Raw genomic sequence first — 16,826 nt, forward strand, 5'->3', positions numbered from 1 at the left:
TGCCATCCGCTTCGCCAGAGGTTGTTTGATTTCCCCGATGTATAAATCCTGGCAATCCTCCTGGCACTTAACAGCGTACACTATGTTACTCTGTTTGTGTTGGGGGACCCGATCCTTGGGGTGGACCAATTTTTGGCGCAGCGTGTTTTGGGGTTTAAAAGCCACAGAGACCTGGTGTTTAGAAAATTCATGAGAATGTCATGAGGATTTGCATAATTAAGATTAAAGAACTGACCTCCCAGCCCATTGTTACTTCAGTGGGCTGGTTTCAGTCATTATGCAAATGTACTGTTTATAAGATTGGGGAAACCTGCAGTCAGCTGAGACTGAAGAAGCCACTTGGATGAGTGACGAAACCTTTCTCCCACAAAACGCTACGTCCAGATGAACAGAATCAACTTTTGTAGATTTACTTTCCTGGATGATTGAGAATGCATCAAGAAGAAGATCTGATCTGCAGCAGACCTCTGGAAGCAGGACACATGTAGTAAAACACCTTTGTTACTTTATTACAGCTGCCAGTTTTACCCATGTGGACACATTGCAATAGAATCAGGAAAAACCAACAGGAAAACACAAAAGTACTCAAAACACATATATCAGCATCATATAAAACATTTCACTAATGCTGTTTTACTCTAAATATATTCAGCATATATAAACTGCATGTCTGGGTGAGGTATAAGAATAATCCATAAAAGTTTAAGCCTAGGAAGGACAATACAATATCGCCGAGGTAAGAAAGGCTTTTTAATAAAATAAAAGTCAATCTGATTTTGTTTCTGTTAAACCAGGAACATGTCAGCTGTCTTTCTATTTATTAAAAATATTTTTGTGTCTAAGGCCAACTGTGACACAAGAGTCACAAGGCATCTCATTAAAATGAGGAAAGCTGAAGGTTGTAGAGCTGGACTCCTAGTGATGCTGTTTCCTCCTTTTATCCACCTGAAATGGACAATGAAGTGACAAAATGATACTCACAGAAGAAACACCAATAAACAAAAATGCACATTTACTGTTTAAAATCTACAGATTTTACCTCTTCTGAGCAGAACGCAAGTCTTCTTGCATTCATCTTCTGTTTCGTAACGGTTGCCATTTCCACCACAGCCTCCGTACCAGAACTGTGCACAAGCATTGGCCTGCTTGTCATAATACCAGCGTATGATATAGTCTCGGCAGGTGCCTTGGTCCAAGCTGAGGTCACAGCGGGGATCTAGACGAGGGAATGGTATGTGAGACACATGTTTACTAAAAAAAACATTTATGTGCTAGAAGAATAGACTTAGCCCTTTCCCGACAGAGCTAACGCTGATAGATTCAAGGTTTCTTAAAGTGTATAGTCAAAATTAGTTCTTGCAACAAGACATTGATACCAAGCTCATCAGCAAAGCTACAAAAAAAAAAAAAAGGCTAAAAAGAAAAGAACCAATGTCTTTTAATGGCCCAATGGAAATGAAGATCTTGACCCTCAACTGAAATGCTGTGACAGGACCTTAAAAGAGATGTGTACAAATGAATTTCTGCAAATTTAACATACTAAAGAAAAACTGTAACAGTTGGGCCAAAATTCCAAAATGATGTGAGAGACTAATAAAGTTATACAGAAAACAGCTGCTTTAAGTTATTGCTACTAAACTTTTACAAGTTAGACTGCAATACTGCACAGAGTCCCCTGAAATCTTCCCTTTTCACGACTCTACTTTGGAGAATTTCCATGTACTACAACCCCACACTGCTTACAACCTTTTTTTTTTTATTAACACAGTGTATTGATTTGCCTCAGTAGGTAATTTTCATTTAGTTTTTATGTTTTTCTTTCTGTGACATATCCAGTACAGGAGTGTGGTACTCACCTCCAGGCTGAACTGGAATCACCACAGGCTGTAACTGATTTGAGTTTGAGGAGGAACTTGAAGTCAGTGTTGATGAAGATATTCCAGATACAGATGATGATGAAGATGATACAACAGTTGTTTTGGACACAGAACTTTCTCTACCAGGCGATATAAATGTTGTTTTGTTGACTCTAGACAGATGCTTGTCACCCCGCACGTGAGCCCTTAAATCTAAATCTTCACCATCATCATCCTCTGTTACCTGTGTGAAACAGCAGCACAGTGTTTCAATATTGCAATAAATACATTTACTGTAAGTAACAAAGTATTATGTAATTAAAACAGTGAAGACGAGACCTGAACAGGAAGAGGATCGGCACTGATGGGCAGTGTGAAAGTGTCTCCACGGCCACGGCTGTTGGTGTGTCTATGGTTTTGGATTTCTTCTTCATAACTGTTCCCATATCCATTGTTTCCAAAAATGTAACCATTGTTGCCATAGCTATTATAGTTATTAGTAGTTGCTCCATTATTTCCACTAACACTAAGCCCATTGTTACCATTCCGGTGTCCATTGGTAATGTGATTGTAAATAAAGGCACCATTTTCATCTTCACAGAACTGGCTGACAAGTTTGGACTCCAGTGCTGTGGAAAAATGAAAGAAAAAGTGGGATTATTAGGCATTTTAAATCTCCTCACGATATTTAAAGTATCTGGCTTTGACTTTCACCTGTTAGCGTGTTGAAGTCATCAATGAGGTACACGTGTTCACTGTCTGGGTCTGAGGCTATAAGATTGAGTTCCTGTAAGAACTCAGCCTGGGTTGGATCAGAGGAATTGACAATTCCCAGGGCGTACATCTCAATGTTTGCAGCGTGAGCCTCCCGCACAGCTACATCAAGCTTGACAGGCTCTCGTTTGTCAGTTTGACCATCAGTGATGACGATGGCTACTTTTCTGACACCGGGGCGGGCGCTGAAGAAAGCCTCCTGAGTCGCCTTTCTAATTGCAGTGCCAGTGTAAGTGCCCTCTCCCATGTAAAGCATTTTTCTGATCGTCTGCTTGATGTCCTGCTTGCTGATGTAGCGAGCCAAGTTGAATTCTAAATGAACATCCAGACTGTAGAGGACCAGGCCAATTCTGGTGGCGTTGCGGCCAACTGTGGTCCGATCCACTAACCTTGTGACGAAATCTTTGATGATCTCAAAGTTCTCAGGCCCAACACTCTCTGAGCTGTCAATGACGAAGACAAGTTCCATTGGCCTTTCCTTGCACTTGATGCCACATCCTGAAAAGGTATAAAGTGCAGTTAGTACATGACTGCTTTATTGCACATGTGCAGTTTATGGGCAAAGGCAGACCATCAGCGGCTACTCATACTGGCACAATCTGCAATAACAATAAACCCTCTTAAACCTAGGAGTGTTGCTTCTGCAGCTGGTTGCTATGATGGCACCTGCAGTTCATCCAGTGGCCACTTGAGGCTGGCTCCATAACTGAGTCAGTCCCTACAGACTCAAATTTCAAAGTAACCAACTTTACAACAAAAATATGCATGTTGACAGTCTGGTACAAACAGATTTTGGTCTTTAAAGCTAATTTTCCTCTTTTAGCTATTAAAATGATAAACAAGCTAGGGTCAGGCAACTTTATGACAAGTAGGTGTCGACTAGGCCACTAGCTAGTTCTTGCCTCAGCTAATACAAGTTCTCGTGGATTTGAAGTGTCAGTGGAATATTTTTATTCCAATTTATTCTGAAGATACCATGGCTAATTATAGTTTTTAATTTACTAAAACCCTGTTTAAGAAGTCTTCACTCCAGGTTTTGCGAGTGCAATTCTAGCATTTTCTGTTTTATCTCACTAGTGCATGTATACTGTATACAGATGATCTAATGCATTTGTTAAGCACTGCAGTCTTTACATGCACTTTGCTTACTAAACAGAATAGTATTAATTAACACCTCAGTACTTTAACCTGTCATCAAAACATTTTAATTTCTTGTTCAAAACATCCATAGATGTTTGACTAAGTTTAAACTAGAGGGGCACATACTGAGCACATCCTCCATCAGTGCCAATGTCAGTGCTCCGTGTTGCATTGTAAAGGCATTTAAAGTCTATGGTTTAGAATGCAGACATTCAAAAATACAGACAAACAAATGGCATAATCATATATTTTTTTGGCTGCTGCTTTGGCAAACTAATAAAATACCAGCATGACAGTAATGAATTCAAAGCTCCTCTGCACACAGATTTAAAAGATTTAATTGCAGATTTTACTTTGCCACATTGTCTGTTTCTACACAATTGTTTATTAATCATTATTAAAATAGACAAGGCTCAATCTTACCACAGATTTCTTTGATCAGCTTAATAATTTCTTCTCTCTGAAAAATATGGAAAACATATGTCAGTGGAAAATGTTTTTACTTTTTTGAATGGCCCCAAAAAAATGTTGAATTACTGAACTTACAGTGAGGCTTGGTTCTCCCTTTTCTCCAGGCCTTCCCTGTAATTTGAAAAAGGATGAAAAACAACATTCACGTTTCAGTTTTGTGCTGTTAAAAACACATATATGAGTAATTTATTTACTCGTTGTTATTTTGGTCTATTTTACCATTTCACCAGGGACTCCAGGATCTCCCATGTCTCCTTTTGTACCCTTTATCCCCCTCTCACCCTGTAGTCCACGATCACCCTATCATAACAGAAGAATAAATTATCAGTCAGAGACCAAGTAATCCGACATCAATAAAATATTTGAAAGCAGCATGTAAATTCATCACTTTTTCTCCAGGAGGCCCATCTCCCCGAGGCCCTCTAGGCCCAGTCATGCCTTGCGATCCTGGCTCACCCTGAAATTAGACTGTGTTATTCACTGAATCATACAGAAGAGATCCAAACTCAAGAAAGGTCATAAATAATTTTTGTGTTTATCCTGCGGCCGGTTTGCCAGGCAGTTCACTTGTGAAACATGTCAGCACCAATAAAATGCCGCTTCACTCTTTCATATACAAAAATGAATGAATGAATATACAAAACATATAAAAAACTTACCTTTGGACCTTGAATACCTTCTCCTTGAGGTCCAGTTGGGCCTGGAGGACCTGGCCTTCCAACATTGCCCTTAACACATAGAATTTCAAGTATATTAGTGAATCCATATTCTACACAAAGCAGCACATACATTAAATATGTTCAAAATACAACTTTCAATATTATAATTTGTCAACATTAGAATTAGCATGTAGAATTAAAAACAATTAGATCAAACTGTAATCGCTCTTACTAGTGGTCCCTGTAAGCCTTCTCCTGGCGGACCAGGCAAACCTGGCAATCCTCTAAACCCAATGTCTCCCTGAAAAAGACATGATAGTATAAAACAGGCATCCTTATACATATCAAACCCACCTCCCAAAAAACAGCGATGCAAAAACTATAATAACAGACTAACTAGATTATCCCAGAATCACGTAGCATGTAGGTACAAACCTTAGGTCCAGGAAATCCCACTCCTTCTGGGCCGGGTTCACCTGGTAGTCCTGGCTGGCCTGGAGCACCCTGGATAAAGTACAGAGATTATTCCAGTTTTAGCAACCTTGCACAACATTAACTAATTACAGAGTTGCAGGAAAAACATTTAGAAATTTGTCATGTCTTGGCAGTTGATACTAACCATAGGGCCAGGGATGCCTTGGCCTTTTGGGCCAGCAGGACCTGGTAAACCTGGATAGCCGCGATCACCCTGGTACAACAAATTCAACAATGAGGCCCAAACCTTTGTGTTTTAATCAGTGCGTCTAATAAATTAGGACTGCATTTACCTTTGGACCAGGTAGTCCATGGCCTGTTTCTCCAATAGGACCAGGTGGGCCAGCGGGACCAATATCACCCTGAACGCGAGACAGTTAAGTCTGACTACAGCAACAGTTTTTTGATGCATTATGTTGCATCAGACTACACTGGTGGATGCTTACCAAGATCAGTGTAAAGAGAAAATTTATTTACCTTTGCACCTGCTATGGACCGTCCCTGCTGCCCTGGCATGCCCTGCTGGCCTGGTATCCCGCGTTCGCCCTGGAAGGAAGTTGTTGAGGAACTTAAGATCCTATTCACACTTGTCTTTATTTTAACAACAAGTGTGCTGCCAACAACTGGTAGAAGACTCATTTTTTTGGCTTCGTTCAAAGTTTGGGTTAATGTGTATACACTATCACGGACGCTTTGTACCACAGTAAGATATTATCATCATGTTCTGTGAAATTCTTACTTTTGGTCCAGATGGTCCTGAGACCCCAGGAGGTCCATGTAACCCACGGATGCCCCTAACACCCTGGTCACCCTGGGAGTGAATACCAAATATATTTTGTGAGTAGCATTAAGAAAACTGTGGGATACACAAGACTACTGAATTATAAACATACCTTCTCGCCTTGAGTGCCAACTCCTTGTGGCCCCTCAGAACCTCTTAAACCAGGCAAACCAGGCTCACCCTAAAAGAACGAATGGGTTTATTCAATAAATAATAAGACTTTTTTTCATAACCATTGTTAAAATGATCAGTCAGATACTGCTTTACCTTCTGCCCTGGAGCTCCATCTTCTCCTGGCAGACCAGGCAGGCCACTCACTCCTGCCGCTCCAGGTTCTCCCTGTAACAGCAGAATGTTTTCACATCCAGCTTTTGCTGTATTCAGTACTGTTTTATGCTGCTAGACCAGGATTAGCCTGACACACTTTGTTCAGGAAATGTCTTATCTTACCTTTGGCCCAGGTTCACCAACACCTGTCTCTCCTGGAGCTCCATGCTCTCCTGGTAAACCTTGGTCTCCCTTTGAAGAGAAGTCATATTCTAGTCATATCCTACCACGTTTAATTAAACTTAAATCTGAAAACTTAATATTTCAGATTTAATAATAATTCTAAATTTGAAATATTTTACCTTTTATTTTATTCATTTGTAGTAGTTTTAATTTTCTGCTGTCTCTGTTTGATAACTATGGCAAGCAGCTAAATTATTTTGTCCTGATATAACAGGACAGGGTAAAGTTAGTTCTAGACTGACCGGGAATCAAGTTCTTATCTTGTCTGCGTGACTAAAGTAAACAAGTAAACCCGAATAATCTGAATATGCATCTTAAGGGTTTTTTAACAAACCTTGGGCCCAGGTAGACCTTCTCCTGGAAGACCTCTGACTCCTGGAGGGCCTCTTGGTCCTTCATTTCCCTGTACAATAATAATAATGATTCTAGGGTTATTTTAATGTGTGGTGCTACTGCATTCCAATTCCTCAGCATATGTGTCAGAACAAATAAAGGCAATCAAATAGCATTTAGATAAAGATGTCGCCCTGACCTTTTCTCCCTGTATGCCCACTGCTATTGGTCCAGTTGGCCCTGGCAATCCTGGTTGGCCCAGTTCTCCCTGGGAATAAACCATCATAATCATAAATACTTACTGTTAACATTCATGTGTTCACCCAGTGTTAGCTGTAGAAGAGAGGGTGAATGGATCCCTTTCCTCTTTTGTGATCCCTGAGATTTTTTTGTGCACTTTGCATTAAATTTGTGTCCTTTTGGTTTCCCTTTCATTAATAAAGATTTAAAGTTGATTTTGATTTCAGGGAATCACTATTGTTGCACAAAAGTATGCAGGCCCAGTCTCAGCCTCCCGGTGGGTTTTAGTTTGTTCCTGAAAATGCTAGAATTAGTATTATAGTGTATAGGAAACTCATATCGTGAGAAAGACTGTAAAGATCAACAGCAATGCAAACAAAAACTCATTTTTATTTTATAGATTACACTTCATCATATCCTGTACACACATACAGAATATGGTTATGTACAGTAAGTTCCCAGACTCATTTTATCTTCATATACTGTATTTTCACATTTGTTGTGTTTATCAACCTTTTTTCAGGTTAATAAATGTTTAACTCACAAGCAGCCAATGAAAGATTGTGTTATAGCTACCTAACTGTATAGTATATAGTGCAGCCCTGCTGTATGCACTACCGTTAACATTCCCACAGTAACCAGATGTTTAATCTAACACACTCCTGTATTTTGCCTCACTCAGTCACAACATTTTTATAATTGTAGCCTAAAGGACTTCTAGAGTTTCCCCTTGTGGATTTCATTAGAGTCTTTGTTGTGAACAGTCTTTGTTGTTGCACTGAATTTTCTTAATTAACTTCATTTACAACCCACCTTTTCTCCTTTGATGCCTACACCCTGCTGTCCCCACGGTCCCCTGGGCCCTGGCAGCCCTCGATCCCCCTGTAGACCAAAGTCAGGTTAATTCCATTAGTCAAGATTGGGTCACAGCCAAATCCCACTGTTTCAGTAAAGCATGGCAGGAGGGCATGTTTGCTCCTGTTGCTGAGTGATTCACAATGATCCCATGACCCAGGAATGACATGTTTTTGTTTGTTTGTCTTTCTGACAATTTTTGAGTGTACAATACTTTTATCTAAACTAGTGTTTGTTCATTTAAAAAATCTGAATGGAGAGGAGGTTTTTTCTCAATAGGATGGTATAGTAAAAAGTATAATCACCAGAAAGTCTGAAAGCGATTAAAACTGCTTGAGGACATTTCAGTGTTAATTCCCTCAACAAATAAAACTGCTTTTAGAATTCTTTACACAGAAATTTCAACAACTTTATAAAGAGAGTGTTGCTAACATTATTTTAGGTTTTTACTCTTACTCGGTTATTATACTGTTTTTACTTCGCTGTGGTTAGGTTGTTTTCTTTGCTGCTACACAGTAAGACCTGCTGTCATTAGTATTAACATGTCTTGCTAAGCCCTTGGTTGAATCCCAGCTATCTCTATTTGAATGAGACGTCTGCTGTGTGTTTTAAAATGCAGCATGTGGCAGCATGGGGAAAACATAGTTTTTAGGCTTAACAACAGAGTGTGTATACACGCTTGAGTGAACGCCTGTATTGTGAGTCAGTGAGCTGGAACAGAGGCTGATTTTGACAGATGTGTATCAACTAGTTACCTGAGACTGAATCATACACTCTTTGTTTCTTTTAGTAATGCTCGCTGAGGAGCTTATTTAATCACAATTTATGTCTTTGTAACCTTCAGATACAGCAAATGATTCATGGAATATTTACTGTAATAGATTTTGAAGTTGGTAATGATGAAAGTAGTTAGTTTAAAGATCATTATAATGAAGGCAGATTATCTGCAGCACTCATTTTGTCTAGTAGTGTGAGATCAGAGGTGTGTTTTCAGTGTCGTGATATAGAGGTGAAGCACTCTCAGATTAGTTCAGATCAATATTTTGCCATATTTCTTATGGTTTCAAAATAGTGTTTTCCTCCTCTATTTGCAAGATTATGCAAAACTACCAGTGTCACATTTATCAAAAATTGGGGAGAAGTGGAGCATGGCTGAAGAAAGAACCTATTAAAATGGGCTTTGGTTCAGGTTTGTTTTTCCTCCAAAATCTGCGATTAATAAATTATATCTTATCTTAAATGCAATGTAGGACATTTGCCTTGGTGGAGGATACACTAATAATGTTTAATATTTTTTCAAAAATATCATTTGTCTTTCACTCGCCTGCCTTTTAAACACAACCCCAAATTTTTTATTCTCTAATGATAGATTTAAAGAAATACCTTTGGCCCAGGAAACCCTTCACCTTGGGGTCCTTTTCCCCCTTGAACACCTTGTGGTCCTTGCGCCCCCTGTAAAGATAATCAGCGTACAATATAGCTAGCTGTAAGTCAAAATACAGACTTTCTTCAGAGAGCAGATCTCCCACTAACACCAACACTGACTTCACAGCTATAAAACTGTAGCACAGACTCTGATGCTTCTGAACTTACAGGAAGGCCGGGTTCACCCACTCCTGGAGGACCATGAGGACCTGGTCTGCCCTGGAATCCCATGTCACCCTGAAGAGAAATATTAGTGCAAATTAGTCACCCAAACACAATCACGACGATCAATATTCAGAGGAAAGTTCATAACATGACTTGCTTTTGGTCCAGGAAGCCCAATACCAGTCTCCCCTTGAATTCCTGGAGGGCCGGATGGGCCCCGTTCACCCTGTATTCACAAACATATTATTTAAACAACTGTATGTTGGACTTGCAAGCATTAGCATATAGACGTACTGAACGACAATGTTTATATCTCTCATCGTTTGTTACCACTTAATTTAAACCTTTAGTAGCTTGGTTTCATTGTATGAAAAAGATGGAAAAAGGACTGAAATGTTTTATTTTTTCCTGTGTATAAGGTTAAGAAGGCCCAAAGGTCATTACTACATCAAAGGTGAATCTCAAAGTTGGGGTAATGGTAGCTGTTATCTAAAGATAAGAAGAATAAGCTCAAAATCATGTAATCACTTAGACTGTTTAATAAAGTCTCTGTCTACAGTTTTAATCTGAACTGATACAAGGAATTAATACAAAGACTTGTCTTACAGCTACTCGACTTGCTTGTGTGCTTGCACAAATTGCATAGGGACCACCAAGACTCCTTGTAATCTTTCCAAATGCATACAGGTCCTCACATGGTGAGACACTGAGCATACACAGACTTTCCATGTGTGTTATTAAGTGCAAGCCTTGTTGGAAAAGCTGAAGATGGTGTGGGCACCCCATAATCTGTATTTAGACACAGGATATGGGCCATTGGGAGAGCCTAGAGTGAGACTTTTCCATTATGTTTTTTTCCCTGAGCTCCTGAATGGAAGTAATGATGGGGAAGACATTGGCTCATTGCCAAGTCTTCACGCAGGGGTCTATTAGAAGACAACCGGCTTCTGTGTTATAGAGTTATTACCGAGGTAGAAAAACTCTAACCTCTTGTTTATACTCAACATAAGAGGAAATGCAAAGGTCACAGCAGATGTGCATGGTAGGATAAGTAAAAGTTGTCAGAAAGTGGCAGACCTGCTTTCCCTGGGGGCCCTCAGGTCCCCTGTCTCCATGCGGTCCTGGTAAACCCTGGATAAGAACAGCATACGGTGACTGATCATCACTTGAAATATCACAATATTGTGGGTGTGCAGTTCAAATGTTGACACAAACATTTGAACTGTTTAGTAAATGGAGCAAAAAACAGCGTTACTAAATGCTAATTGCTAAAGTGCATAACAAAACAAATTCAAAGGTAATAATCCAAAAGAATGCAGGACATGAAATGGTTAAGCACCAGAAAAAAGAAACTGACAGGATTTCAAATGAAGCTTATGTGTAAGTTTAATAAGGAAAATCTGTAATCACTCATCTGCCTGCTTCCCTGTCCCTATCTCTGCTGAACCTGGTCACTCACAGCTCTATCCAAATCTCCATCTTCATCTTCGCCGGCACCAGTGTCTAGACTCCAGGAGATCCTGTCTTTATTCCTATTACTGCAGGCATTCTGTTACGATGGGTTATCATTAACTAATTGCCAAATAGCTCAACTAAATGCTATATTTCAACAAATCATCTTCAATAATTCCTAATGGTCTATCCTTTTTAAAACACACAAAGCATCATTTACAAAACAAGACACAAGTGAAACAAAGCTCAGGTGTGAAAAATCAACCACACCACAAACCTGTGATGCCAGATGATCACAGGGAAACAAAAGCAGCAAGTACAAACAAAACAACACAAAAAAATGATGCTTCATGATAAAATTAGGGGAAGAAAACAAACAGGTGACACTAAGGCATGAAGGCTACTACTGAACAAGATGACAAAGACAGGAGAAAATATGAGTTGCAACTAAAAACTGATGAAAAACAGTGATGAAGACAGTACCCACTGATTCTGAGGTATAACACTTTGCTGCTCTGTTTTGTCTGCTTATTAAGTTGCTTATTAAATTTATGTTAAGACACATGAATTCATACTAACCTGCAGGCCTCGGGGTCCTCTTTCTCCTATTGACCCCTCAGGACCCTGAAACACATTAAACAACCATAGGAAACAGACCATAAACCCAATTACCATATACACAATTAGTAAAATCCATTAAATTGAAAATGTTAGTTAATGTTAGAATGTTTAATACCAAGAGCAATGTCATACCCTGTCTCCTTTGATTCCTGGAGTGCCACATTCACCCCTCTCACCCTGCGCAGAAATTACAAAAACAGTTCAGGCTTCAATTCGCTCCAAAACATCCCACCACTGTTACTAATCTAAATTTCATACCTTATCTCCTCTGTAACCTGGTTTTCCCTGCAAATAAACATGATTGAGACGCCATGTGTGAACAAGTTTCAGAAACAATGAAGATGCTGATCACAAATAGTGTCATTTACCTCTGGACCCTCTCGCCCGGGTACTCCACTTAATCCTGCTTCACCCTTAGGTGGGATTAGAAACAGGTTTAGAAACAAAAATGGATACTTGTACATTATTAGTGTGTTAAAGCAATTCAGATAATAATTCTGAAATAATTTAGAAAGACCTCATAGTCACTATACTTAATGGAAGCCAGTAAATAAAAGTTAAGATTAAGAAAGACAACACAGACATTTCATAGTTACAATGTAAATCAATACTAGCATGTAAAGCAATGTTGGAAAGATGTAAATGTAGTTCTTAAACATTTTAATTACAAAGTAGCTCTTAATTACAAGACGTAAACATGGGTTGAAAGCTCTGCAAGCATTTATAGTCATGGAAAAAATGTCTGCTATTATACAAAATGCATGTTTATCATCATAGGCACTAAAGTTACCCTTATGAACCTAATTTCTTACCTGCTGTCACCAGTATATTAGAGGTAAGGAAGAGCAACAACAGATTGTTATTCACATATTTTTAAATGCAAGGTAATATGAATATGAGGAAAATAAAATCGGACCTAATATTGAACCTTGTGGTACTCCACTGGACACAAGCGAAGAAGTGAATTAAAAGCACGAGTTTTGTAAGTTCAGGGAAGCCTAACGTCTTTTTGCAAAAGACGGAAGTATTAAGTATCTCATGAATATTTCTGCAAGCTAAGAGCTTAACATTCAGAGCAGTCCACATATCTATCAAAGGGCACACACCTTTTGCCCTTTAGGCCCCGGGGCTCCATCATCACCAGGGCGACCTTTCTTTCCCTGGAAAATGCAACAAAATCAAGATAGAGATTTGATAATTTGTTTTGTAAATTTTGCATTCTTGTTGCTGTGCACAAAATGACTTCAGCAGATAACACTATGACCTTTAACCTCAACCAAGTTGTTGCCGAGTAACCGTGTGGAAAAAGGTCAGGGACCTTTCTGACAGATCTGTATGATCGCTGAAAATATGAAACATGAAACATCTTGTCCACATGGCCATAGGTCATTGTTTTGAGCTGCACCTGGATAGTGTGTGTCAGTTATTATTCATCAGAAATCCCTAGTTTGTGGTAATTTTACCAATAAGAGCAATTATGAGAACCTCTTAGTCTGAGTGTAAGAATGTGAAGAATCTCTCTGTGGTGAAAGCACCTGGTCTCACAGTAGTTGTCAGTCAGTAATATGACTGTCTGCCGATAACTTGACCACGTTATCTGAGCAGGAGAAGGGCTTAAACTAAAGTTGTTATGAGTAAAATATGTGAGTATGTGTGTAGAACAGCTCAGATCATCTTGTGTAAGTATTCTTCTATCCTCGTCCCATTGACCATGGCAAGATTAGTGAGCTTTACTATGGCCAAAGAATCAGTTTTACAGGAAGCTCTAAATGTGATGCTTCTGTCTTCCATGGGTCACATCCGATGTCACATTAGTATAATAACTAGATGAGGGTAAGTAAATATATTTCTCTTCAAATAGAAGATGAAAGTCTCTGGTCCTTTTTCATTAATCTTCTTTAAGATGGTGGGATTGAACCACCCATCCTCTTTGTTTGTGCAAATGCCTCTAAGCTGCATTTAAAAAGCAAGCAATTATCCCGTCTGAACAAAAACGACACAGCAATCATAACTAAAATATCAGGTTCGTATAAAATGTTTCTGAAATCCTTCTCACCGATGAGTGCGACACTTCAAAGAAAACTCATTGCTTATGGTGTATTTTCATACTTACTGCAGGCCCACTGGGTCCTCTCTCTCCTTTGTCACAAGCACATCTCTGAGCCACTGGGCACTTCCAAGAGCAGAGATACGATTATTAAACTGTGATAAAAGCCATTTTTTAACAGTCAATTAAATTAAATAATTTAGCTACTTAATGACATTTTATTGAATATCAAATATCTACAGTTCGTGTGAGTTAATATTTGTAACTTGTACTTACATCTTCATCAGCTAAGCCAATCTGCAAAGAAAATAGAAATGCACTTGTTGTCAGTTGTACAAACATACTTCAGACACTTATTAGGTTTCTTCTGTTATTGCCAAGATGTGTTGTCTTGATTCAGCATAACTTACGTGTCTACATGCATTGGTTTTGATAAAAATTTAGGAAATAATGAGATTTTGGTATACAAATCTTAACTTTGCATTATCTATTAACTTTTAAAGTCCTTTAAAATGATGAGTTACAATGAGTGAATGAGTGTGTGTAATAAATAAAGTGGTCAGATGCAATGGAAATGGATATATGCACACCATGTATTATTCCACAGGAAATCTAACCGCCTTAACCCAATTATTAATTTTAATTGTTAAGGCAGTTTAATATCAACAGTAATACAATTAGAGATTACCAGACGGAAAAGAAAATCCTGGGGGCTTTTCCTTTGTGTGTCTTTTTAAAGGTTCGGGAGAAAGGCATAAATCCATAACGGACATGAACATCTTTCATTTGTTTTTTCCACAGCACTGTCATCACTTCATCTCTATAAGATTTCATGAAGCTTGCATATCAATGTACCAACTCCCATTCAAAGCAAATACATCACTTTTCTTTTTTGTTTTGTCTACTGAGAGATGAGCTTTAATGCTAAATACTCACAATTTCAGTGGAGATTTTTTCGACTATGTTATTATCCTGTAAATTACGGAGAAAGACAGAAGCAGGGGAGCTGGCAAGGAGGCGGAGATTAGCAACATTGGCCGGCTCATTGGCTGCTCGGGTGATGCCCAAAGTGAAGAACTTGATGCCCTGGTTTTTGGCTTCAGCAACAGCAGAGAAAATGTCAGGGTTCCTTGGGTGGGAAACACCATCTGTAAGCAGCACTGCTACTTTGATGCTGTGGGGGCTGGATTCTTCCAGGTAAATCTTGGTCATGTTGGTGATGGCGTACGTGGTGTAGGTGCCATGCCCAATGTAGACTATTGGGGCTATTTGGGTCTTGAAATTCTCTGCTCCTCTCCAATCTCTGAAGGTCTGCTCTGTGATAACGTGGCTGCTGTACTGCAGCAGAGCAACTCTCAAACTCAAGCTGCGTCCAGTCTGCAGCCGGACACCTCGGAGTCTGTCCACCATGTTCATGGCAAACTGCTTTTCATCCTCATGATTGTCTTTTGCACTCTCAGAGCTGTCCAACAGGAAGGCAAGTTCCAGGCTACAGTCTTCATCAAGGATGGCTGTGACCACACAGAACAAGTTATCTGATTAACTGATTGACTGCATCTCAATCAATTTGATGAGAAAATGCTGCAATTTTTGTAACAAATCCAAAAATTTATATTGAGAAGATGTAAAAAGTTTTGCAAAATCAGTTGGGGTTATGAATTTGTGTTTCTTATTTTGTTGAAATATACTGCTTAAGTTTTGAGAATGAAGAAATATTAATGCATCACTTTAAAAACTGTCTTCTTTATTCATTTATTTCTTACCTTGATCATTGTAGATATTTACAGCAAGAGGTTTGGCTCCAGAATTCTTGATGGTTTTCCTCGCTTGGTAAAAGTCTTGGGCCCATATGCTGGAAAGTGCTGTGGCCAGCAGCAGTGGTGTAAGAAACATCCTTGCCCCTTAGAGAATACAGCAACGACAAATTAAAGTCAAAATTACACTGTACAAAAGAGGTCTTCACATCAAATCAGAGTGTAGCAGGTTGTTTTTTTTTGGAGAAATCAAACTCTTAAATGTGACATTTAGAAAGGTAGTAGATCTTTAAAAGTATTAAGAGACTTTCTTCACATTGACTTACAAGCCAGCTTCCTGTGCAATTGCTGCAGTCAGTCCTGTTTTCGGAGTCGTGAAAAATGCAGAATTAAAAAAGGCAGCAGGGTGGGCAGAGGACCAGCAGAGGACAACTAGCACCGTGGGTTGCACTTCATTGATTGTGAAGCAGCAGTAGCGTCAGTTCTGCTGGCAGAAGAGACTAAGAGACCCTCAGACATTCACTCCTCCTTTATAAGGAGGCACCGACAGACCAGATCCAATGGAGCAAGGCCAACACTCCTGCGCTTGCCTGAGGCAAAGAGATCGCTGAGATATGTTTGAAAGAGTGAAGCAATGTAGTGCATGTTTGGTGAACTTGGTATTTTAATGACTACAAATTGAACTACAGAATAACACAGAATTATATTCATCATGTTAAGTAATGGATTGAAATCATTATAGTTACAGAGTTTAATTAGCTGCATTTAGATTCTTCTATAATCATTAATGTCATTAAACTCACTATAGTTAAATAGCGTTATGTTAGATGCTTAATTCTTTGTATTTGCTGTGAGCTCGTAAAATTGGAATGGTTTTAGTGATGTTTTTGTAATTAAATTCCATAAGGGTGTGGGAGGTTCAAAATGTAAAGGCTCTAAAGCCAAATTCCTTGTCACCTTCGGTCTCACTGGGGCTTTGGAATGACCATAACAGTGCTGCCTGTGGAAAAATGGGTTAAAAGGTCCAAGATTTATGTTCGCTTAAATGCCGAGCAATGAAAACCAGTGAAGAGGTGCAAAAAGGTGGCAATCAAATAGAATTTTGATCCAAGTATTCTCCACAAAGAAAGATAGAAAGATTCTGCTTAACTCTGCTTTTATTTGTTTTTAAATGTTTGTCCAATGCTGCCCCTGTGTACCTCTCTGAGCTTCTTCATCCATACATACCTTTCCGGTCCCTCAGGTCGGCAGACCAGCTCCTCCTGAGCG

At 39.2% G+C, this 16,826-nt stretch overlaps 1 protein-coding gene across 2 annotated transcripts; it reads right to left on the reverse strand.

The window, feature by feature from the left end:
• Positions 1-392: 392 nt before the first annotated feature.
• Positions 393-16,100, reverse strand: col28a2a (collagen, type XXVIII, alpha 2a). Of its 2 annotated transcripts, XM_026144752.1 has the most exons (37): positions 15,884-16,100; positions 15,567-15,704; positions 14,740-15,314; positions 14,080-14,100; positions 13,870-13,929; positions 12,863-12,916; positions 12,569-12,571; positions 12,125-12,169; positions 12,015-12,041; positions 11,889-11,933; positions 11,715-11,759; positions 10,761-10,814; positions 9,841-9,909; positions 9,687-9,755; positions 9,477-9,545; positions 8,052-8,120; positions 7,198-7,266; positions 7,000-7,068; positions 6,606-6,674; positions 6,423-6,494; positions 6,268-6,336; positions 6,114-6,185; positions 5,852-5,920; positions 5,668-5,736; positions 5,520-5,588; positions 5,336-5,404; positions 5,133-5,201; positions 4,901-4,969; positions 4,630-4,698; positions 4,461-4,541; positions 4,317-4,352; positions 4,194-4,230; positions 2,571-3,128; positions 2,196-2,485; positions 1,857-2,100; positions 1,040-1,216; positions 393-945 (listed from the first exon to the last, which is right to left on the reverse strand). In XM_026144752.1, the coding sequence occupies exons 2-37, from the start codon at positions 15,694-15,696 to the stop codon at positions 938-940; spliced, it is 3,669 nt and encodes a 1,222-aa protein (XP_026000537.1). In that variant the 5' UTR covers positions 15,697-15,704; positions 15,884-16,100; the 3' UTR covers positions 393-937. The 2 variants fall into 2 exon arrangements, with proteins under 2 accessions (XP_026000537.1, XP_026000538.1); XM_026144753.1 differs by lacking the exon at positions 12,569-12,571 and having other exon boundaries at positions 15,884-16,099.
• Positions 16,101-16,826: the final 726 nt, after the last annotated feature.

Source organism: Astatotilapia calliptera, chromosome 16, assembly GCF_900246225.1.
Source record: "Astatotilapia calliptera chromosome 16, fAstCal1.2, whole genome shotgun sequence".
In the NCBI taxonomy this organism is placed as follows: Eukaryota; Metazoa; Chordata; class Actinopteri; order Cichliformes; family Cichlidae; genus Astatotilapia; species Astatotilapia calliptera.

Excerpts from the sequence above, each read along its gene's own strand:
- col28a2a (XM_026144752.1), bottom strand. The coding sequence starts at position 15,696 with ATGTTTCTTACACCACTGCTGCTGGCCACAGCACTTTCCAGCATATGG. Across the intron at positions 11,934-12,014 it reads CAGGTTACAGAGGAGATAAG|GGTGAGAGGGGTGAATGTGG; the intron begins GTATGAAATTTA and ends ATTTCTGCGCAG. Across the intron at positions 8,121-9,476 it reads AAGGGTTTCCTGGGCCAAAG|GGGGATCGAGGGCTGCCAGG; the intron begins GTATTTCTTTAA and ends TTTGGTCTACAG.